This window comes from Phodopus roborovskii, unplaced genomic scaffold, assembly GCF_943737965.1.
Source record: "Phodopus roborovskii unplaced genomic scaffold, PHOROB, whole genome shotgun sequence".
NCBI classification, from domain to species: domain Eukaryota; kingdom Metazoa; phylum Chordata; class Mammalia; order Rodentia; family Cricetidae; genus Phodopus; species Phodopus roborovskii.
Window position 1 is genome coordinate 35,789,603 of NW_026126416.1, and position 25,108 is coordinate 35,814,710.

Consider the following 25,108-nt stretch of genomic DNA (forward strand, 5'->3'; position numbering starts at 1 on the left):
CAAAATCATTTTAATGTATTCAGTGTATAATATGTATCATATACTCTTGGGGTGATCAGTAAAGTTTGCAAGTTGTTGGTGGAGGAGAGGAAGCCTTGGGCTCTATTTCTGACTTAAAGCCAGTCAGGTTTGGGCTGCAAACTAAAATACCGTGCACAGGTCATTTTGTCACTCAGAGCCCTGGTTCCCCTGGTGCTGTCAGAGAAAATTAAGATCAGTTCTGGAACCACATAATGTCTGAAAGAAGAAATATGTGATCTCAAATGTGATATTGAATGTGACCTTGAAGGAAAGCCTTCAAAACTGAAGGATGAAATGCTTTTTATAAAGTGCTTTTAACTGTTTACTGAACCAATACCCTTAGAAAACTCAAAAAGCTCAACCACATTTAAATCCCATGTTTATAAATTATTACTATAGACTGAGACTATGTTGTTCTTAAATAGGCCTTTTTGTGGTGAGGTATAAAAACCACTAACACACACACATACCTAGTCTTTTTAAATATTCAAAGTATTATTTCACTAATAACTGGCTGTTGAGGAGTTATTATGAACAGTACAGTGTTTAGGCTAATATTCATATATTTATTTAATTCACATTTTTATGTTCTTATACCTACAAATATTTAGCTAAAACTCAGAAGTCATACTTTTGGAAATTTTTAATAATTTAAAAAAAACCATTTGCTTCACTCTGGAAAACTTTAGGAATACAGGATAACAAATAGAAAAACTACAGTCACATATCCCACCCCCACAAATAATATTAGCCTATGAACATTCTCGGTTATGTCTTGGCCTTCCAAATTGACTCCTATGAACATTCACAGATACTGTGACCCTATTGCACGTTCCATAGCATATGTCTGTGTGTTCAAAATTCACATTTTAACCAATTATGATCCTGTGATGGGCATTACTATTTACTAAGAGACATGCTAGCATGCAAAGTTGCTATTCTATCCTAAAGTTAATATTTAAAAATTCTGGCATAATTCCATCAAATATGGGCCATAAAGTTGAAGGTTGCTTGGCAACTAACATGATGCTGATGAGGAATTAAAGACATTTCCAGAAAAGAAGAGTACTTATTTTTTTCAATGCTAAAATGCTAGTTAAATAACTCAGAGCTGATTGTAGATAGGATCAATGGTGGGGGAAATTAGTTCTACTAACTGAATATGGGAGATGTGAGCTCTCTTTTTTGTTATGTGTGAGGAATGTGAGTTAAAGGTTTATTGTCAGAAACAAAGAATACAATCTCTTGCCTTCATTATGACTTCCTTAAGGAGTGTTAGGGAGCTTCTGGTGGGATTTATGGCAAAGCCTAGACAAGGCTGCAGTGTGCTTGGTCTGTCTTCTACAGTGAGGACCTGGTGGTGGACAACAGCCATGGAAGCTGTGTTGTTTACTTTGGTTTTATTCCGGAACAGGTCAGGGGCCTTGGGGAGATCACGGAGGATCTTGCTAGAGGGCTTTATTTTTGGCAGAAATGGCTGCCAGGATGGAGCCTGAATTGGGGGCACACCAATGATTGCTTGAAACGGACAAAAGAACATAGGGACGGCAGGAGGAAGATGCAGCAGAGACTGCTAGTTCATGCTGAAGGAGAGCATGGGATCATGGGAGCCGAGCGGCCATTGCCGATGAAATCCTGTGAAGAGTAACAAATGGGATAGCCTCAGGGCAGAAAGTGAGAATTCCTCTCAGTGTTCTGTCTAACCGTGGCCTAGGACTTGTTGGCATAAAATGTTCAGCAGCCCCATTTTAAAGAGGAACTAAAGCACCCAGGAGGCCATGTCCCTCTGGTTATCGGGTGTGCATGTAATTTGTTAGCATGACGTCACCCCCTACAAAGCACCCTTAAATCCGCTGAGCAGTGGCCTAATCCTACATCCCCTGGCTTCATTCATGATCTTGGGGACTTTTCCATATGTCCTTCCCTCCTTTCTCACCTTGGATTCCAACTTTGCTTCATCCAAGCCTGCCTTGCTGTTTCTTTCCAGTCCTGGGAACTCGGGCTATACAATGAAGCCTTCAGCATCTAATGCAGTGCTTTGCAGAAGTCGGCCACAGAAACCACACTCCTGGCTCCCCAGCTGTCTTTGGTTCCTGCCAAGGATGAGTACTGTCTCTACAAAGGCACCCCCTCACTTTCTGTAGACTACCACTGTCTCTGTGCCTGGTGGCTTAGAATCCCATGACCTTGTCATCAACCACCGGTGTCAGCCTGAGATGGACATAGATTCAGCTAACTGAGGAAGTGTGCCTTGATGGTGTCACAGGCAAAAACATGGAGAAAGAGACTCCAGATTAAAAGAGATCAGTGTGATGTATATCTGTGTATGTATGTAGCTAGGCTCACGTTATATAATTTGATATATTTTTATAATTACCTATATTGAAATTTGGATACTTAGTTTGATATTAAAGAATCACAATTATTTTGTTCATGTACTTTTAATCTGTTTTTAGATTTTTTTACTCACATTAATTATTATATATTAATGGGGTTAGTATATTTACACACACACACTATACTATTCACCTCCATACCCATCCTTTGCAACTTCTATTTATCATTAATCTGCATTTAGCATGAAAAGCAAAAGGGGAGTGGTGTGTAGTGGTGCCCACCTTTAATCTCAGCACCTGGAAAATAGAAACAAGCAGATGTCTGAGTGTAGGCCAGCCTGATCTACACAGTGAGTCCAGGCCGGCCTGATCTACTTTATCTACACAGTTAGTTCAGGCAGGGCTCCAGAGTGAGCTCCTGTCTCAAAAAGGGGGAAGAGAAAAGGTGGAAGGAAGGACGGGGACAAGAAAAGGAAATCTAAGGATGACTATGACCATGGTGTGTTATGTACATGTTGTATACATTATGGCATGGCAACTTGAAAAGGAAACCTATTATATTGCACAATTAGTGAACATTAATGTTAACATGAAGAGGGGGAAAACACCATGAAAATGACTTATCAATGTCCTGTACTGGGCATTCCTTGTCAAATCAGCCTGCTTTCCTGTCCACACTCAGATGGTGAGTTCCTGGGTGTTCAAAAAGAAAAGAAACCAGAAGCTTTAATATTGACTTTTCCCAGGACAGCCTCTACTTTCTGGGTTTTTTTTTTTTTTTTTTTTTTTTTTTTTTTTTGAGTAAGTGAGAAAATACAGAACTTCCCCTCCCCACCCAGCCTGGGTGATGGAAATGCCATGGCCTTGGCACAGCATGCTCCCAGTAAAGCAGAAAACAGATCACAGCAGGAGGCCATGGGAGGCCACATGGTTCTGTTTGCAACGCTAATCCTGACTCTGCTATTTACCAAACATTGCCCCCTACAAACTGTTTTACTATACTTGTTCTCATCTGCAAAATGGTTAAGAGTGATGGAAAGTTTTAAAGGTTGTTTTAGGTTGGATGAAAACAAGTTTGCCTTGGTCTGAGCTGTCCCAGAACAGATCCTGAGAGCTTTGGAAGGTGGGCCTAGGAAAAGCTGGTGTAGGCAGAGAAGGATGCTCAGCACATTACATGGTCACATGAGTGCCTTCTCTGGAAGCCAAGGTGGAATATGCAGTACCATCCCGAAACTAAGAGAAATGTGTTATGCACCATATCCCCCAGTCAGTGCTTATTGGTTGCTTCTAGGAGATGTTAAATTTCCAGAACATCCATCCAGTCTGACACACCCTTGAATGTGGGAAAGTACCAGAGAAAAACGTCAGGTGGAAGCCACCTTCAGAAAATGCACACAGTGATGGCCCAGCCTGAGTGTTGGTGGGTGCACAGTTGCAAACTCAGTTACAAAGTCAAAAGGTTGGTGCCCAGTATGTGTTAGTGGGCGGGTCAGGTTGTATGCAAACCCAGATGGACTCAGAGCTGGTGAACAGCCGTGCTTAGCACAGATAAGAGAGCCATGCCTGTGAACAGTCATAACTCTGGATGCAACCGTTGGACTTTCACAACTGAGATGCACAGCAGGTCACTAAGCTTCTTCTCAGAAAGTTAAAGGACCTGAAAGTTCGTCAGTAGAAAACTTCCTATGTTAAGGGAGTTTTTGTCAGTGCTGAACTATAACATGGTAGTGGGTACTGTCATAGTAAACCTGAGTAAGCCTGGTATGAATAGGCCCAGCAGATCATTTTGTCTTTTAAATTTGATGTGAAGTTGAGCTATATTAATGTGCTGTAAAAGTTTCTCAATTCAAGCCATTATGAAAATATTATGACTTTTCTATGGAAGCTACTGGAGGTGAGAGGATGTTCCAAACATCTGAAGTCCAGGGACACCCACAGGCCATGGGAGCCTCCAAAAAGCAGGACCTGGGGCATCCTGGAAGATTAGCATCTCTTCCCACATACACTTTGCTTGTCAGCCTCTATTCTTACTAAATACTCATTCTCTCTATAGATGGGGAACATGGCGCCATCATGTGTCTCATACCCTCAGAGATTTCATGGTTTTTCATCCTATGTTCAATTTAACAAATGCCAGAGAATTTTGACTGGTTCAGATTTGATCTGGTGGCTACTGCTTGAACCAGTCACTTGTGGTCACTGGGGCAGAGTCAGTTAGGAAGGCAGCATTTTGTTTCCCAAGGGAAGGTGGATATATTACTGCAACAAGACATCTGGTACTATCGTGTGTGTGTGTGTGTGTGTGTGTGTGTGTGTGTGTGTGTGTGTGTGTGTGTGTGTAATGTGATGCTATGTAGGTGTGGAAGAGCTTCTGTTATAACATAAAAAGTAAATGGACCAAGAATTGTGACTTCCCATTTACAAAAGTATAAACATCAAGACCAGAATCCATTTCTGATCTCAACCAGAATACTGAGTATTGGATTAAAACAACTGTTTTCATGTATTAGAAAACAGTCCAAAATGGAGATTAAGACTTTAATAAAATACAGGAGATAAATTCTCAAGTAACCTTGACTTGCTATCTGTAACCACTTAACAAACTGTGGAGCAATGTCTGGAGCCCAGTGAAAGAGGGACATGACATGTTCAGGGCTTCCAGGGATAGCAGGGCTATATGGAGTGAAGTAGAAGTAGATTTTCCTTAACCTTGACCAGACACTAAGCAGTTGTGACTATCATTCCAAGGCACTGAATAGTTAGTGTAGATTTGTGAGTCAAGGAGACCTAATGGTCCCAGAATACTGTAATTCTAACCTGAGAATAGAGAGACAGAACTTTGGGCACATAAGTGAAATGTAAAGAGTTAGATTGGGCAGGGAGTTGGTGGCACATGCCTTTAATCCCAACTCTCTGGAAGCAGAGCCAGGCAGATCTCTGTGAGTTCAAGACCAGCCTGGTCTACAGAGCTAGTTTCAGGACAACTGAGAAATCCTGTTTAAAAAAAAAAAAAAGAAAAAGAAAATAAAAAAGAAAGAGGAGAGTTGGATTGGGATATTCATTCTTTTTTCACAAAACCTAAGTCCAAGCCTTGATAAGATCAGTCCTAGGCTCCAATAAATTGAATTCCACCTTAAAGAAACCCAGATTCTCAGTATTGTGACCACACTGTTAGGGACATAATTAAAAAATATGACATAATATGTAACATAGAGCCAGATGTGGTGACTCATAATTATAATCCCAGAATTGGAGAGGCTGAGGCAGAAGGATTGCCATAAGTTTGAGGCAGCCTAGAATATATAGAAAGTTCTAGGTTAACCTAGATTACAGAGGGAGATAGACATACACAAAGAATGGGGAGGGAGGGAGAAAGACCATGGTGTTTTTTTTTTTAATTAAAAAAAAGAGGTAAATAAAGCATGAAAATGAGATGGGTAACCATAGAGTAAAGGGTCAATACAAGTGAACTCAGGGATGACACAGTGTTGGCGTTAGCAGAGAATTTTAAACAGCTTTTAAAAACATGTTGGAGAATTCAAAGTAAGTTGAACAGATGGGGAATTTCAACAGAGAGAAACAGAAGGAGCCAAATGAAAATTCTATAACTGAAAAGTAAAAAGTATAAAAAGGAAAAATTCACTGGATAGGTTTAACTCTACACTGAATGATGAGAAAGGAGAGATCAGTTAAGTCAGAGGCAGGCCCTGATTTCAAAAATCAACTCATATTTCAAGTGATATAACCAGGGCTCACAGGGACATGAAAAGATATAGGATAGCTGGGGATAAGGTTGAGAAACATTATACTACTACCTGTTCTCGTGACTTATTGTAAAGCATAAAGTGAACAGGCACAAGAAAAAAAAAAAAAAAAAACTAAATATGTCAGAGAGACAGAATAGCAGATTCAGGGATATGTGGTCAATTGCTCTTCCACAAAGACACCAAAGAAGTCTATAATAATGGGCATCCTTTCCACAAATGCTGATGGAACAGATCGATCTCTCTCTCTCTCTCTCTCTCTGTCTCTCTCTCTCTCTCTCTCTCACACACACACACACACATATACAAACACATGCACGCAGGTACTCATGTTTGCATGTATGCATACACATACAGTTGCATGCTCCACACACATTCACACATGTTCACACATATATACACACACATGCACGTTCAGGCATAGGTACATAAATTATGCCATACATGAAAAGTAACTTGAGCTGATCCAACACGTCTGATTGCAATAAGGCTCATGGGAGAAAATAAAGGTGAGTATTCATGCAAGATTGGAGGAGGAAATTTCTAGACAGGCTATAAAGTAACTCTAAATAATATATTTAACAAATTGGACATCATAGAAATTAAAAAAGTTCTACTCAATAGGAATTGTCGAAGAGATTAATACACAAGCTCTACAGTGGGAGTGGGTTCTTAGCAATACAAACCTCTCACAGGAACATTTGATCATGTTAACATAAAATGAAAGTCTCCCTGAAGCCCAGATTAATTACTTTTGGAGTTTTGTCTGGTAGGTTTTGGGGCTCAAACCCAGGACTTTGAACACACATGCTAGATACACTCTATTCATCACACGCCTGCACAGGCAGGTGAGTTACTTTCCACCAGGACTCTCTGACTCACACCAAATTGATTTCTGATGTATTTCTTATTATGTTTTTCCAATTAGAATTGGCCAGGCCCCCACCACAGTGTCTGTAATATTACTTTAAAAAAAAAAATCACCTGCTTAAGCACTTACCCTTTGATGTAATCCACTGATTTCTAAAATTTGGAGGATCTTCGTGGGGCCACTTAATAGTTTGTAGACCCACCCAAGGGTTAAGGCATGAACTAAATGGTTCAGATAGGCCTGACCAAACTTAACTGATATTCACATCCCCACTGTAGGACTTTCAACATTACAAAATCTCTGATTTATTCCTGGGTATCTTAGTTGGGTTACCATTGCTATAATGAAACACCATGACCAAAGATAATTGGAGGAGGAAAGAGCTTATTTCATTCATAGTTCCATGAAATAGTTTTATCAACAAAATCAACAAGGGCAGAAACCTGGAGGCAGGAGCTGATGGAGAGGTCATGGAAGAGTGCTAGTTACTGGCTTGCTCTCCACAGATAGCTCAGCCTGCTTATTTATAGAACCCAAGACTACCAGGCCAGGGTTGGCTCCACCCACAATGGGCTATACCTATCCCATCAATTAAGAAAGTATACTACAGGCTTGCTTACAACCTGATCTTATGGAGGCATCTTCTCAGTTGAGGCTCCTTCCTCTCTGATGACTCTAGGCTCATGTCAAATTGACGCAAAACAAGGAAGCAAACTGGGGTATCTTGACATGGTGATTGAGTAGTAGCCTACAGAATATTTTATCAATATCAATAAAGTCAATACTTTATCACTAGGAAAGTACATTTCACCCACTAAAGTCCCAATTGTTACCTATTATGAATGTTTTCTTCATTGTTTTAAGTCATTTTCATTGTGGTTACTATGTGTTTTTCTGGAGCATTAACCATAGGCACGATTTTCCTTCACTTTATAAAGGTAAGTAGGTATTTTAGTGCTGGAGGGTGGAAGAAGAAGGGGAAAATGTACCAAATGAGGATACCATTGTAGTGTCATCTATTGGGACTTGATGTTGTTTTGTGTAGATCAGGTGTAGAGGTGCCAGGTGGTGCTTACCAAGCAACTGAAAATGAAATAACCACATTTACTCCACTTTGCTAGGCAGATAAAACCAAAACCTTGGCAACTTTAAGGTCCTCCCTTGCTGCCTTCGTACATCTTTGGGGGTATGAATTTCTTCCAGTAGCAAATAAATGACCCAGCTCCTGCTGATGGATGTTGTTTCCTTTTCTGTAGCCTTTAATAGTCACCTATTATGCTTGCTCATTTTGTAAAGGACACGCTTCAAGGCAGGGAAAGGTATGAACACCAAGGGACCAAGGGTCACAACTTCAAATGACTGAGCCTTCTAAACAACAAAATTAGCTAAATTCACCAAAAGTCATCCTTTGTTTTCCTTGTCCCCATAGTACATGCATTTAGGGATGCTTACATGCTCTTCAGCCTCCCTTGGTGACTGTTGTCTTGGGAGCTGTGAGTCCAGGAAAGGTCTACATGCAGACACTGAAATGATGTCTGGATTCTTTACAAATGACTCCTCTCCGGCTTGAGAGATGTTTCAGTTGGTGAAGAGCTAGTGACGAAAGCTCAGGGACATACTTTTAAAAAGCCAGCTGTGGCAGTGCAAGCCCGTGATCTCAAGAATCGAGAGGTGGAACTAGGAGGACCCTAAGGTTCACTGGTCAGCTAGCCTACTGGAATCACTGAGCTCCAGGTTCTGTGAAAGACCTTGTCCCAGCAAACAAGGTGGAGAGTGATTGAGGACGCCTGAGGGCATCAGGCTCTGGCCTCCACATGCAGGTGCTCACACACCCACATCTGCACATGCATATGACACATTCATGCCATAAATAAACAGACAATACATAAATAAAAACCTTAGGGCTTGGGTTGTAAAGTGCACAGCCTTTGGGGGTTTTTGTTTGTTTTGTTTTATTTTGTTTTACAATATTGAGGATCCAACCCAAGGCCTGGCACATGCTAGGCAAATACTTTACCATCAAGCCACAGCCTCAAACCCTCAGTATGAAGAGAATTCTAGGTCAGAGGTTGCTATTTGCTTCACTTGAGGACCATGTGATTTTTCAGCCTTCAAGACAACAATCAAAGCAAGGGATGCTTCTCAGTCTAGTATGTGAGGTTCCCAACACTATGACCCTGGTTTCCTTTCCTACCCATCTATCACTCCCTCCATATAAAAACTTCCCAGTTCAACCAGCTTGGGTTTCCTTTCCCAAACATATCTTTATCTCTGTCATCTCCAAATGTAGAAATCATTTATTACCCAACACACTTACCTTCATCTTACTCGGTCAAAACCTTACCCCTCCTTCAAGGCCACACTCCAATGTCACTGCCTTTCTGAAGGTCATAGCCATTGCTTCTTGTCAAGTCTGGCTTCCCCTTTCCTCTGACCTGCCTTAGTGTCTTATTTGTAGTTCCCTGAAGGACTTTCAGCATCTCCTGCACTATTACTACTGGTAGCTCCTGATGCTCACTTTCTGAGACAGCAGGATCTCCATCATCCCCACAGCCCCACATCACCCATCACAGCCTGTTTGAACAAAGAGCTTTTGACTAGTTCCAAGCATGAAACTTCATCTGTTACTTGGTGGTGGGCCATTACTATTTGTGGGTTGTTGTTTAAGCAGAGGTGATATTCAAATCACATAGTAACTGGGACAGCCCAGGTCTCTATCAACCTGAACAAATGCCCTTGGGACAGCCCGAGTATCAGCCCTACTTCTGTGCTTTTTCTAGATGAATATGCCGCCCCACCCTACCCTATCCCCCCCACCCCACCCCCACCCCTGCCACAAGCCTTTTCTGGTCAAATGAGGTACTATGCTTGTGACGGTCCTTGTAGAGCAGAAAGTGGTTTACAGATGTGGGGCTCCAGGACCCAGTGTGGGGTTACCTCCTTGACCTTTAGTGTCATCCTGACTGCTGCTCCACTTCACCCCAAGCCACCTTCCAAGAGCAAACCAAGGAGCTGTTGATCAGGACATCACAAGCTTGAGAGCTCTTAGAATCAACCATTAGAATTAGAGCACCCTCCTCTCTCTCTCTCTCTCTCTCTCTCTCTCTCTCTCTCTCTCTCTCTCTCTGTGTGTGTGTGTGTTTTCTTTCTTTCTTTCTTTCTTTCTTTCTTTTTTTTTTAACAGGGTTTCTCTGTGTAGCTTTGGAGGCTGTCCTGGAACTCTCTCTGTAGACCAGGCTGGCCTCAAACTCACAGAGATCCACCTGCTTTTGTCTCCAGAGTGTTGGGATTAAAGCCATGCACCACCAATGCCTGGCCGAGCACCCTCATCTCTTAATGTTATCTTCTTCAAGCTGAGCCTTTTGCCTTTTTAGGCTAAAGACTAAATACTTTCAGTAGATGTGTTTTGAGTAATCTCATCAAAAAATTGAAGCCAAGGAAGACTTTTTTGTATATTACTGTAAATTGGCTCACCTGAGGATACCATTTGCTGTTCTATTTTGACTTTAGAGTCCTGGATCCTTAATGATTTCTGGACATGCCAGATGCTCTGACTCTCTATGTGACACTGGGTTGCTCTGCCTAGATCTGTGAGTGGATTGACACCAGTTAAAAGAAACTGAGGTTTCATCATAGTTCCCTTGTCTTGACAGTTTTCTGTCTCCTTTTCCAATGTGTTCTTGTTTGAGAATTGTGTTTGGGCCTCACCATTTCATTTCCTTCCATATCTCCTTCCATCTCTAAACTGTGGGAATACAAATCATTAGCGACTTCCTTCTCCGGAAGGCATTAACTCTTTCCTGTTAAGCACTGATTGCTTTTTTGTGTTTATTGGTCATTTGCAGTCAATGTCTGTTCCTGTACCTCTGGATTTCAGTGAAAGGAATGGTCTCCATGTTGTGTAGGGTACTAGAGATCCTTGAGAATTGACTGGAGAGAAAACATAACCCTTTCCCTTACCCTTGAGGAAGTCTCATCTAAAAGGCAATACAGAATTACAATAAATAACCAATAAGTTAAAACTCCTAGAATTAGAATAACAATTGTTACTTAGGACTATTGTGCAGTCACCTTGTAGCAGTGGGACCACTGGTGTGTTATTTGTATCACTCTTGAGTGTGTTCCTTCATGGAAACATGCACTGTGTGTGCTGTAGTTGAGAATCTCTGGGATATGCACAGCCCATATCTGGCCACTGTAGCCATCATCCATTGTGTTGATATGCTTTTTTTTTATGGGCCAGCTTCAGAAACTCTCATGTGTTGGGCCAAAGGAGGTTCTTTCTTTTCACAAGTCTGACCGTGAATTTAAATCCCCATGTTTCCCCTCAGTAGTCATCATTTCGGGCAGGTCACATCTCATCACCACCATTCTTCACCTATAAACGGCGAAAATAATACCAGCCACCCAGAGGCTTTGTGAAACTCAGAGGAGACAGCACCAAAGAAGGTGGCTGTTGGTCTTAGCAGGGACTAAGATACTGCTTCAACAGCTCAGTGAGGGTTTCATGTGCCCATGTGACAACTGTCAGGCCGTGTCTGTGCTTGAGATTCACAGATCAAAGAGACATCATAATGGTTTGAACTCAGTCCAGACATTTGGGTGCCCCCAAAATGTCTGCCTTCTCTCCTGTTTGTGTCTCTGATGAAGGGGGTAAGAGGGACACTGTCAGGCTCTGAAAATGAGCAAGCTGGGGCTCAGAAATGGTCATTACCCTCTCAGGACTAAACAGTCTAGGGCAGAACCCTGTGTCTACCACTTACAAACCATATAAACTTGAGCGGGTGACAAGGTTCCCTAACTTCAGTCCCTTTGCCGGACAGCACTAAAACAACTTACAGGTCTTCACAGGGCTAATATGGAAAGGCAGTGTTGTTGGTACAGCACGGGAGCACAGGGAGAAATCCAAGCATGTCGACAACAGCAGCAACAGTCAGGAAGCAAAAAGAGAGAAAGGCTAGAGCTGAAGTTCTTCCAACAGTGCCCAGTGACGTTCAGTTTTGTATTTCTGCAGTTTCCACAATGCAGTCACATGACTTTGGTTCATTACTCAGAATGCTGTGCTATAGTCTCACTGGATTCTTGGTTGACTGAATAGTGGCCAATGTCTTGCTTTCTGTGGAAGAGATTCCCACCCACCCATGCAGTTCCCCCATTCAGTTCAGCTGCCCACATCCTCACGAAGCCTTCTTCCTAGCACCTCTTAAGTTCTGAAGGGCGGAGGGGAAGGTGCAGGTAAAACCTAGCTCTAGGAAGACTCTTGGGAGGCAAGAAACTAACTGCTATGAAGTCCACGTGTAAATATGAAGTCCATGTATAAATACTCCATGAAATGTAATCTATCACTGATGGTTTATAAAGGGAGCTGGGCCTTCAGAAGAGTTTCTTACTATGGTAGACAGTGTTCAGTGATTTTTGCCTCATATGGTATTATGCTGGTCTTTTCTCTAGAACTATTTGGAGAGGTAAAATGGCATTTGGTACCTCTCTAGTTAAGTCAGCATGCCTGATTGCCATAAGGCTGTCCTGCACCACACAAAGGTCATCATTATCTAGGCTTCTGTAGGAGGTTGAGGTCATGGCGAGCCAGTAATTCACAGATGAGCTTTTCACTGTGTTGGTATGTAGGAAGTTCCCCTTTTTAGTACCTGCTTGACCTGCTGCCCTCCTCTCCAAGCCCAGAGTTTGATTTCGGAAAAGCCGCAGTTACATGATTATTTTACAACTTAATTTTTTTTTCCTTTCATACAATGTATTTTGGTCATATTATTTCCCTTCCCCCTACTCCTTCCAGATCTTCCCTACCCCATTACCCACTTTCAGAGTTTATATTCTCTATCAAAAAAAAAAAAAAAAAAAAAAAAGCTAAAAGCAAAACAAGCAATAAATAAGATAAAACAAAAAAGCAAGCTCACACACGCCACACACACACACACACACACACACACACACACACACACACACTATGGAATCTGCTTTGTGTTGAAAATGGCAGAATTTAATAGAGAAGACAGAAGTGAGAGGAATAAGTTGCTACAAGCAAGGTGAGAGTACTGCCCCACATTTCCTGCCCAGTTTGTTTGTTGTACTGTCTTCCTCATCAGGTCCCTTGACTTGTGCCCAGCCTTCCACCAGCCACTTTCAAGCAGTTCTCCTGGGCCCTCTAAGACCTGATCTATTGCTCCATTTCCCCAGCCTAGGTGCTTTCCTATGGAACTCAGTGAAATAGATCCCTGAGGCTGTGTGCCAACAAGACTGTGTCAAAAGCAGCTTCCTGCAGTATTCTAATCGGCCAGGTAATTCTACTGTTGGATAGACGCTGGGAGTAGAAGCTGACACAGTCTTCCAACGTTGGCTCTGAGAGTCTGGAGTCATTGGGTTGCACTAGAGTCAGCTCCCTGGGTCTTCCCTCCTTTCTCACTTCCACCCTGGCCCACACCTTAGTTCCTTGCACTCTGCCTACTCACTCTCAGAACTGTGTTCAATTTGCAGAATTGCTAAGGACAACTTCCTTCATGACTGCTCAAGTCCTTGGTTCCACAGATGTGGCAGTTCCAGACTCAGGCAAGCAGCCTCCTAGGAAAACCAGCTGTTTTGTGCACCAGAGACAATGCAGCTAAAAAGCCCTTTCTCACTTTAGGCAATCTATGCACTTGGTTAGACATTTATAGATTGCAATCACACACACACACACACACACACACACACACACACACACACATATACATGTTATTCTTTATGTTGAGCTTTGTACCTCAGAAGGAATGTATGCTCAGAGAGAGAGAGAGAGAGAGAGAGAGAGAGAGAGAGAGAGAGAGAGAGAGAGAGAGAGAAGTGTGTTGGTGCCTGGTTTGCAACTTTGGAGAGCCACCATTTTTACCCAGTGACCATTGGCTCATAGGCTGCTGCATTCTAGATGACCCAGGAAAATGGTACCAGTAGTGACTGCCTCGTATGCTCATAAACAGTGGTAGGTAGGTCTCAGGGTTAGGGTTGCTGGGGAAATCTTTAGAGCGTATTCTGTAGTTCTACAAAGAAGGATGGGTCTCTGTGTATAGCAGTTGTTGGGAGGGGAGAGTCACTAGTGGGAATATCCTTGTAGCATGGGTGCCTTCTCCTAAGGTTTTACTACCCCAAGGAGAAGCAGGTGCCAAGGAAAGAGCCCAGTGCTGGGGACCAAAGGCCCCTCCTAACAGGCATTCAATTCACCAACCCCATGACCATGACTAAGGCATGTTGCCTCCATTCCTTATCCATAATATCAAGTCCATGATTATCCCAGAGAAGAGACTGGAGTAGGACCCTAGTGAGTACGATTCAGCTCTTAAACCTCACAAGTCTGCTGAGGTTCCATGATTGCCTATTCTTGGAGCTATCAGCACCTCTTCCAAACTCCACTTCCCAGCTATGGCTTGATGCTGTTTCCTTGAGACAGACCATAATGAGAATATTTACATCGCAGAAATACAGAAACACCACAGACCAGGAACCTGTCATCCCCGGAAGAGCTATTCAAAACAGCCATGCTGATTGGCAAGCTTGTCCTGAACCCCAATCACCAGCACTTGGTTTCTCCACACTGTTCTCTTCCTCTCAAGTCTTGAAGGGCTGAGAACAGTTTTTTTTTTTTTTTTTAAATTAAGGGGACATGTAGTATACGTTTTAAGCTGCTGAGGCAGTAAGAGCTGTGAAAGTTGAAGGTATATGTAAGCTCATTCCTCCTGCACATAGGCTTGCTGTCTCAGTTGCCACTGTCCGCATTAAAAAATCTCTGAACCCAACACACAAAACCCAGTGAGTTTTGGGTTTACTTTGCAGAGTTTAGAGAATGTTATTGTCAAGTAGGTTTTACTTCCCTGAATTACTTGCCCCAGAGTTCTGAGTGTGCCTGTTGGGTTCCGCCTGGATCCAGTCTGCCTTCATTTCTGGGATACTGATCTCCTTTGACAGGTTCAGCCTTGCCCATGCATTTCTGATCCTAGCTTTCCAGATCCCTGGATGGAGCACATGCTACTTCCTGTTATGCAAGCCACCTCCACCCCCATGCTTATTCATGCTCAATATACCAATTTCTGACATTCTGCCAGTGGTACCCTCAAAATCTTTCACACATCAAGATATTTCCATGGAAACCCAAACAAAGGGGACAGAAAGGCTGTGTATTAGAGTTCCTCTCCGGTGTCGGTCATGTGCCTTTGTGCTTCGTGTCAGCTTTGCGGTGTGGCATCTTCAACTTGTCCCTCAGACAAGTCTCACTGGAAAGCTGCCCCTTCCCCTTGTCAGCAAGGTGGAGAACTGGAATGCAGCCTTTGCTGGATTTCCACACAGGATTTGGGCCACAAGGAAGCAGTTCATCCATCTGAAGCTAGAAGCTTATTTAAATCTAAGCCAAAAATAAAATGGAGGAAGAGTGCGTGGGAAATGGCACAGACACAGCTGGAAACAGGTCACCTTTCCAGAGACCTCACGAGGTCCTCCCTGAACCACCACATAGATGCGGGCTGTCTCTTCCTTCTTCTCACCCTCCCATCATTCAGCATGGCCTCTGTGATTTCTCTTCCTGATATTTGGTACCTAAAACTCTTAGGTCCACTGACTGTGGCTCCTTCCTCTGCTAGCTTTAGAACTCTTTGATGGCAGCCTTTCCTCTGCTCTTCAGACATCTGCTTGTACCTAGGACATTTCTTCTCACAGGATAGTTTCATAACAATATTGGTTAATAATGTCAAAAATGTGTTTTTGCAGTACTAGTCACCGAACTCGGGCCCTTGTACATGTTAAATAAACACTCTACCAGGATCGGCACCTTTAGACATCCTGCCAACTCTTTAAAATTGAAACAGAATAAAGTAATCTGTGTATAGAATGTGTCTTTATTGGTACAAGCAGATGCCAGACAGCCACCCACTGGCCTGCAGTGCTTTTACAAGGAAAAGGTACATTAGATAGAAAATGGAGATAGAAAACTATCAAGAGTCGGTGTTTCTGTAAAGTATAGCTTTTGCCTAGACTGGGACTAGTGGTGGAAAGTGGATTGTCAGCTCATGGACAGATGACTCCAGAACCCACATGGCTTTTTGTTCACTCTGTCAAGCAAATGATCCACAGGTTAGAATGGTTTCATCAGTGTGTTCCCCAAGAAGTATGTCCGTCATTCTATGAGTCAAGTTGCAGAGACTAAAAGAGTGACATTTTGCACTCCACTGAGGTTTCAACCCTTTTAAGAAGAAGCAGCAGCAGATGGTAGTGAAAATTATGCACGTTTTATTATGCATTGCACATTTTGCTTATTAGAATTTTTCATATGACACCCTGCATTTTTAAAAGCCTAAAGATGAAAACAAAGTAGAATTATTCATTGAAATATTTAAATCAGCTTACAGCAATTATATCCAAATAAAATCTAGCACCCTAGAAGGTAGCTAGATTCCCCCTTGGCCAGCATCTTGAAGAAGTGTGTTTGTTCTGTGGGATGAGGGAAGGAAGGGAACAGTCCCTCAGTGAGGTCATCTAGTCTTCGAAGGTCACACGGGGAAGAAATGGTAGGGGTGAGGGTGTGAGACTGCGCTAAGGCAATCCCATTGAAAAAGTAAAACCAGGAAGAGAGAAGATGAGAAACTCTGTCTAGGTGTAGAGAAGAGTGCTCCTCTCTGCTCCTCCCTCACTTCATCTCTGCCTTTCTTTGTGAGTGAGTCATCCCCTCCTGGACTTGCCATTTGCCAGCACTCACCCCCACAGAAAGTATGTGGGTTTCACAAACTATCATGTGGGTGTGTCTCTCAGACTGTAGAAAAAGAGGTGTTGGGGTGAGGCGGAGGTGTGGAGTGTGAAAATGCTTGTGAATCTTAGGCAGGACTCCCTGGCATCTTAAAGACAACATTCAAGTTCAGATGGAGCAAGCATGACATATGAGACTTCTAGAAATCACCAGATTACAAAGGTCGTTCTTCCATATGTGAACTGGCTCCAACTAGGCTTTCTAGCAGGATTTCTAGAACCTGGAGCCAGAGGGGCCAGACACAGTGTTCTTAAAACTCACTTGAGTCAGTGTCCCTTTAAATACATGAGTCCCTTAGCCTGACAGATGGTCACATAGCACACACAGTCAGGTGTGGAGGGAAGTACATGGGTTCTGGAATTAAGCAGACTGGGCTCCATTATCTTTTTGACCTAAAACATATTACCCAACCTTTCTACCCTTGAATTTCCTCTCCTGAAAATAATGAACTGTGTGAACATTGTTGTTCTGAGAATTAGAAATCATGTTACCATGCTTAGCGCAGCCTTGGTCTGCAGAAGGCTTCAGTAAATGGGAATCACTATGCAGCATGCTCACTCAGTATGGTGTCCATACTCTAAGTCCTCTATGATGTGAATGCTTTTGGTACTGGACGAGCATTTCAGATATACTTTTCTGTCTCTGTTTCCTACAATGTCTGTCCATCAATTTGGGTGCTGCCTTTTATGACCCCACAGAACAAATCTAAACTTATTCCAACAAGTAATTATAAAATATTTGAACAGTTTCAGCATCTCCCTAGTCCTCTTCATGGTGAGCCCTTTTAGACATGTGAATCCTTCCAAAGACCTTGTTTGATCTCAGTGAGGATACTTCCAGGAATGGGAAGGTGTTTGTCAGCTATAAGAAGATACTGGGATAGCGTGTCTGAGGGGCAGTACATCCTCAATAAATCCATGTGAAGGTGAGAGTGTGTGTACCCCATAAATATAATTCAGTCTCCTGCCTTTCACCACGATATTGAGGAATACGAATGCTACTTCTTCTACACAGAAAAGCATGTTTTAAAATCATATTGTCAAATGTTGCATTGAAAAGTTACTCCCTGTAGCATTGTTGTCCTCATTTTTCCCCCTGTATGTCTAATGAGTCCCATGTGACTTGAAGTTCCTGCCCTTCAACTTTACATTCAAAATCATGACCTGATTTAACCACAGAATGAGACAGAAATGACAGCAGGCCATTTCCAAACATAGGTTTAAGAGGCTATTAGATATTCCCATGTAGCTTTCAGTATCCTGTCCTCATGAGAATACCCTCACATCAGCTTACTGGTCCAAGGAAGCTAGGAGACTTGTTGAATTGGGCCCCTAACAAAGGGATCAGCCAGCACATAACCAAAGCATAGGCCCTTGAGCAAAAGCAAATGTTTTCAAGGTAATTTGTTATATGGCATTTCTGTGCCAAACAACAATTATACAGAAATTATGTGGGCCATAAAACATACATACAGAAAGCAAGTCTAATACTATCTATCTATCAGAATATAAGTTTAAAAGAATTAATGGGTGAAATTACAAAACTATGATCAACTTAAATGAATGTTTTATTAAAATGTTTTAGCAACCTGCCAGTTTAAAGTTTAAAAATATTGGCTAAGAAGAAAATAAGTATGCGTACTACACCAAGTGAGTGAAACAGCGAATGACAAAAGCAAAATGAATTACCAAAGAGACACAGAAAATCAGGGGATTCCTATTTGACCCAGTTCATGATATTATTCAACCCATGTTGAGTACCCACCATGTGTCAGTATTAATCTGGACCCTGAAAATAGATTGTGAAGGGAACTGCACAAGGTCCTAGAATGTTTGTATTCTATTGAATATTTAGGAAGCTAAACATTTTTAAAGATTAACGGACAACCAGATCATATGTGCAATGAAGAAATTCAAGCCGATTAATGGCTATATTGGATAGTCAGAGGAAAACCTCACATGGGATGAGGCTTATGTGTTAAGAAAGATTCACTGGAAGAAAAATAACATTGAGAGCCATAGCAAATGCAAGGCCATGCATGATCTAGCAACAGCCTCAGAGTGTCTGAAGTGGAAATGGGTGTAGAGAAGGGCAAAAACATTTCAAAATGAAGGACCATATTCAAAGAGGTGAGAGCATGTGGAGCTCTGCTAGCTGCAATAAAGGTAATGCAACTCATTGGAATGTAAGAATATGACCTGATTTTCCAGGCTTCAGGAGCTGTGTGGAGAAGAGATTGTGGGAAGATAAGAGTGGAAAGAGGTGGGCCAGTTAGATTGTTGCATCATGGTGGTTACTCTGGAAAGATATCAAAGCTGGAGAGAGGCGGGCAGGTCACCGCCTGTGTATTTTGGAAATATAACCAAGGCTCACTGATGGATCACATGCAAGAAAAGTGCAGGACTGTATGTGAATCCTCGTTTTTTAGCTGGGGTAACTCACTGGGGGGTTGGTGTTGCATTTCTGAAGATGAGGAAGAATGGAGGAGAAATGAACCAGAGAAGTCAAGAGTTCTGTATGGATGAGTTCATTTAGACTTAGGCCTCTAAGGAAACTAAGCTGATGGACATACTGAGTTTGTGGTAAATCCTGAAAATAGAAATTGGCAGGTATCAGCATAGAGATGGTGTTTTAGTCAGAACCTGGATTAATTCATCTAGGGAAAGAGTTCACTTTTTTAATTTCAAATTTAAGAACTTTTAAATTAAAAAAAAAAACGTTAGCAGAAAGAAGTGGGAGGACTAAACTGTAGCACAAGCTGACATTTAAGAGCTTAGCAGAGGGAGAGGAGACAGAAGAGGAGCCCGAGAGAGACGTGACAGAGTGTGGGGCATTGGAGCCAAGAGAAGAAAGCCTTCCAGGAGGAGGGAGACTCGTCAGCTTGGCTGTGGTTGAAGTGACGATTAACCGGATCATAAAGTAAGATGAGGACAAGGGAGTGACTGGAAGTGTGGAGCTGATCGGTAACCTTGAAAATTAGATACTTAGGCTAGTCATGGTGGCTCACACTTAGGATCCCAGCAGTTGGGAGACTGAAGCAAGAGGATCTCTAGTACAAGGCCAACCTAGACTAAGAGATCATATAGAGCCAACTATCCAACAGACTAGTGGAGACAGAAATGGACACAGAATGACTGAAAAGTGACGGGGGGGGGGGGAGAAGGGGGGTAATCCTGAGATCTTGAGGAAGAGGGAGACAGAGATGCAGAGATCCAGGATCGACTTACTTTTGGTTTAAGACATGAGACGTAAGAGCACAATGAAATGTCAGTGGGCATAAATCAACAGGGAAAAATGTTGATGTTGCAGTCTCACCAGGGTAGACAGGCTTAGCAGTCAATGAAAAAAGGAGACAGAACCAGAGTGGAGGTGTGGGCTCCAACAGGATCTTCTACAGTAAAAGGGATGGGCAGTGGGGGCTGGAAAGGGACTGTAAATACTCAAGCCTATAAATACTCAATGGCATGTGACTTTAGTCACCATTTGAGGATTCAGAACTTTTGAGACTATGTCCTTCATTTACAACTCCCCAAACTTGAAAAAGAATGAAATTGGTCACTCATTTTACAATGTATTTTAGAAGGCATTATATAGATGGCTGATAGTTCAGATAGATAGATAGGACTACTTATGGAGACGAGAGTGGAATTGAGAGATGTTGCACCAGAACTGCCCAACCCTCAGCAGGTGTCTCCATCCTAAAGTCCAGTGAGTCAAAAGATAAAAAGACCAAAATCCAAATGAGCACCTTAGCCATGAGAGAAGGACCACCCACTGGAGCAACTCATCCAGGAGGTAGGAAATGGGACAAATAAGACAGGTAAGAAAGAAACAACCTGTCTTCTTTCTACTCTGATCTTTCCCTGATTGTTTCAAAAGACCAAGCTCAACTAGAATCTAGCTGGCAAGTGATCCTGACTAATGTGTATATCAGGTCCTTCTTTGGACCACCACCGTCTCTCTAATAATAATATGGAAACTTTTTATTAATCATGAAAGCTTGGCTTTAGCTCAGGCTTGTCCCCAAGTAGCTCTTAAAACTCAAATTAACCCATTTATAATTATCTACGTCTGCCACATGGCTCGTTACCTCTCCTCATTACCATATGTCTGGCTTCCTCAATATCTGGCTAGTGAATCTCCTGCACCTCCAATTGTATTCCAGAGTTCCTGTCTCAGCCTGGAAGTCCCGCCTATCCTCTCCTGCCTAGCTATTGGCCATTCAGCTCTTTATTAAACCAATAAGAAGGTGCCTTAGGCAGGTGAGATACATTCACACAGTATACAAAAAGATTATCCCAACAAATGAGATTCATGGTGAAGGTCAGAGAGTAGATATGGTGGAGACAAGGAGCACGACCCTTGGTATTTCATACCATAGAAACCAAATCAATGCTGGAAACCACTCTGAGGGGCATCTTTACACCCAATGCTACTATATAGAACACAGCTTCTGTTTGCCACCCAGTGGGATTTGGAAAATATAAATGGTGCCTTTTGCAAATCATTGCAAAATCCACCCTCAAAATCCACTGCCATTACTTGCCTGCAATATTTACTCCAACCATCCCTTTTTTATTTCACCACAGGCCTTAGAATTGGGGCAGCTTGTGCTTCAGGCTCCTTATTTGCATAGCTCCTTCCAAGGCCAGGAGATAGCTCTAAGAACACACCTTACTAGCCATGTGCCTTTGTAAAAATCCTGAAAGATATTTCTTTTAACTGCCCATTAACCCTGTGACTTCCTACTCTGACCCTGGCTAAGTCCCTTTCATCCCCAAATTGTATAAACTTTGGGTTCCATAAAACATACAACTGCCTCTGCTTTCAGTCTGCCATCTTTGGGGCAGCTTGATTAATGAGCACTTGATGATACGAGAGGGTTACAGGAGGATGGCAAATCTGGGAGAGAGGACATTAAGCACCAGACAGCCAAAAGATATCTGTGTTTGAACAGCTTTAGGCTGTCCCCTGGAGTATTGACGGTGTTCGGGGGCCCCACCATTTCTCCATCTCTCTCTGAGGCTCTAACATGCCACTCTTTGCATTTTCAGATGCAGATGGGAACCTGTGTCGAAGTAACCAGCTGTTACAAGTCGTGCTGACCATGCACCGAATCATCATCTCATCAGCCGAGCTGCTACAAAAACTCATGAGCTTATATCCTTGGGCATCATCTGAGGCTGCAGCCTCATGTGTGCTTTTATTTTGATTGGTTTGCCATAAACCCAAGGAGTAAATGGCTTCACCTGTCCTTTTAAGGGTATAGTTTGTGTGTGGTGTATGTGCACCTTGTGTGTATATGAAACTGTATTGTGCACCTGTGTGGGTAGCTTCTTTTAGGTAGGACAATATTATTTATGCCAATTTCTCTGAGTGGTAGATGGTCAAAGAAATCAACATACAAATACATACAACATACAAAGGCAACATTAGTATTTTTTGCTAGAAAAAAAAATACCCTTATACATTAATCACAGATACTCATCCTACCCAGACTGATCAGGGAAGTTGTTGAGTCTTGAGTCGTGCATTTCTTTTCTTCTTCTTCTTCTTCTTCTTCTTCTTCTTCTTCTTCTTCTTCTTCTTCTTCTTCTTCTTCTTCTTCTTCTCCTTTTGCCATTTTTTAATTGAGCTATATATTTTCCCCCACTCCCTGTGCCTCCTCCCCCTCTCCCACCTACCCTCCCCCTGCATCCCACACTCCCAATTTACTTAGGAGATCTTGCCATTTTTCTCCCTTCCTAGGTGGATGTCTCTCTTAGGGTCCTCTTTGTTACCTAGGTTCTCTGAGGTTGTAACCTAGAATCTTCTTGTCCTTTGCTCTATATCTAATATCCACTTATGAGTGAGTACATATTATATTTGTCTTTCTAGGTCTGGGTTAATGGGTGATGTGTTCCTTGATGGACTTCACATGAATTCTGCCCTCCTGGGCTCTGAAGAACAGTTCAGCTATACGATCTACACTGCCTTCTTACTCTAGGCTGTAGTGCTGTCTGTGGGCCAGTTAGACCTTGATAGACATGGGCCTCCTGTGGCAGGGTGTGGAAAGTGCCCAGTTTTTCCTTCAGAATGCTGGTGATGCTGTGAGCTGTAGTCCCCAAGAGAAAAGTGCTGTAGGGAACACGAGACCAGTCAGCCCCTGAGGCCTTGGTCTCTGAGGATGTCAGGACATATAACTGCAAATCCTTTTCCAAAAAACAAAACAAAACAAACAAAAGCTACACTACAACCTGTGAAAGAAAAGGAGAGATGGAATAGCCAGGGCAGACTCCCTTCTCTAAACCTCCTCCACGAAGCCGTATCTTCCATCTCAGAGACCAGTTTCCCAGGGGCGTGACAAGGGTAGAGCGTAGGGAGATGGCCAGCTAATGAGACATACTGAGTAAGTAGGTGCCTCCCCCGAAGTGAATTTCAAACCCAGTCACTTTGCTTTTTCTGACTCCATACACCAATAATTGTGAACAATGCCAGCAATTAAACACTGCTCCCTAAAAGTGCGCTGGCCTCAGGACAAAATGTGCTTGAGTGGCCTCCTTTGGGGCACTAATGGGTGCTGCTCCTGCAGCAACCCCTACACTGCGTCCCCTGCCACCTCCCACACACTCCACTCCCACTTCCCTGTGCTCTCACACAGCCTTTCAGTGGTACATTCAAATGCCCCACATCCAAAAATAAACTCAGCCCTATTTCCCCTTTATTCCACTGTTAGGATTAGAAATTGGATGTGAAACCTTCCTAAATAGTCTGCCTTCACAAGCCCCAATCTCTACTCCCACTCGCTCCTCAACACAACTGCGGCTCCCACTGAAATACGCAGACTTCCCTCTCTTGCCACTGTGGCCTCTCAGCTGCCAGGCCCAGTGGGCTTTGCTCCATCCTTGCTCATACCTCGTAGCAGCACTTGACAGCCTATGCCTCTGATGCCTTTCCCCCAGGACTCCTGAAGTGTCCCTTCCCATGTCCTTCCCAGGCGCTCATGTGACCTCTCCCCAAGCACACTTGCAAACAGGGTCCATCTGCTGTCTTCTCACTCAGCAAGCTTTTGTGGGTAGTTTCACACAATGATTCCTCCACCATTCTACAGATCCAGGATGACTTTTGAGTTTACGTTTTTCTATCATAAACCATTTTCTTGAAGGTCTGGACCAGTTTGTCCTGCTAACACTTTAAGATATTCAAATATATTTGTTAGTTTGCCTCCCATGTTTGTTTTTGTTTGGTTGGTTGGTTGTCTCTTTAACCACACATAGTGTACCAGTTTCTTCTTAACCCTGCATTGGCTCCTATATTTTTAGTCGCAGGCAGTAGTACCATTGCCTAAGACAGAAGCAGAAGCTTTGAGCAGACTGCCTTTGCCATGGTGTAACAAACAGCTGAGGACTGGGGGGAGCTTCCTCTGTCTGAAGGATGCTTGGAAGCCTCATAGTCCAGGTGCTGCTGAGGTTGCATGGAATGCAGCCCCAGTGCACAAACGTCAGGAGACTAAGGAGGAGGCTACACTGTAAAACACACCAACACCTTTGATTCAACATTTCCACTTAGCTCTTTCAAAAGATAAGTGTGTGTGTGTGAGTGTGTGTGTGTGTGTCCTTCTCTTTTACTAAGGAAGAACAAACACTTCAATGAGTTGAAAAAAATGATAAAAACATAGAGCCCTAAAAGTATTTATCAAGAATGTGCCCTTAAATGTTATTTATTTTGATGTTATACATTTTCTTATTGTAACATAGAAGTGTGTGGCTGTTCTATGTTCTTGGCTTCTCAACCTTTCCCTTCATCCATTTGCCACTGGTAACCTGGACTTTTGCTTGTGTTGTTGATGTGTGAGGCTTTGTGTGGAAGAAGGTTGTGGTGTGTGTGTGTGTGTGTGTGTGTGTGTGCATGCTCTAATTTCAAAAACAGATTTAATAAGAAACTAAAATATTCATATTTAATTTTTCAAATTACTTCTATATTTATTAAAATTACAAATTTTAGCATAATTCTTTGTGTTTTCAAATTTAGTTTGTTCATCTTTGAGATTTTAGGGTTTTTTTTTTCTTTAGCTGTGATTTATCCCTCTAATGGGATAACATTATCTTATGTGTTCTAAAACTGAGCATATAAGCAGTGAGATTTCTGATTAAAACACATGTCTACTGCACTTACTCAAATATCCCACACTGAACTTTCAAGTCTATAGGTCCAAGACATTGAAAATCATTCAAAATCACAGGCTTTCACAGGAAACACAGCACTAGGGTTCTAATGAAACCTGCCTTTTCTGTATTTAACTTATTTTTCCAAAGGGGAATATCTTCACACCTACTGAGGGAAGACCACTTCCACCCCA

At 42.5% G+C, this 25,108-nt stretch overlaps 1 protein-coding gene across 2 annotated transcripts in view; it reads left to right on the forward strand.

Moving 5' to 3' along the window:
* Rasgrp1 (RAS guanyl releasing protein 1) overlaps positions 1-25,108 on the forward strand; it is a 62,900-nt gene that overhangs the window by 13,771 nt on the left and 24,021 nt on the right. For both annotated transcript variants that reach the window (XM_051183715.1, XM_051183714.1), the window contains one exon: positions 21,825-21,930. In XM_051183715.1, coding sequence (XP_051039672.1) covers positions 21,825-21,930 — 106 coding nt within the window. The remainder of the gene's footprint in view (positions 1-21,824; positions 21,931-25,108) is intronic.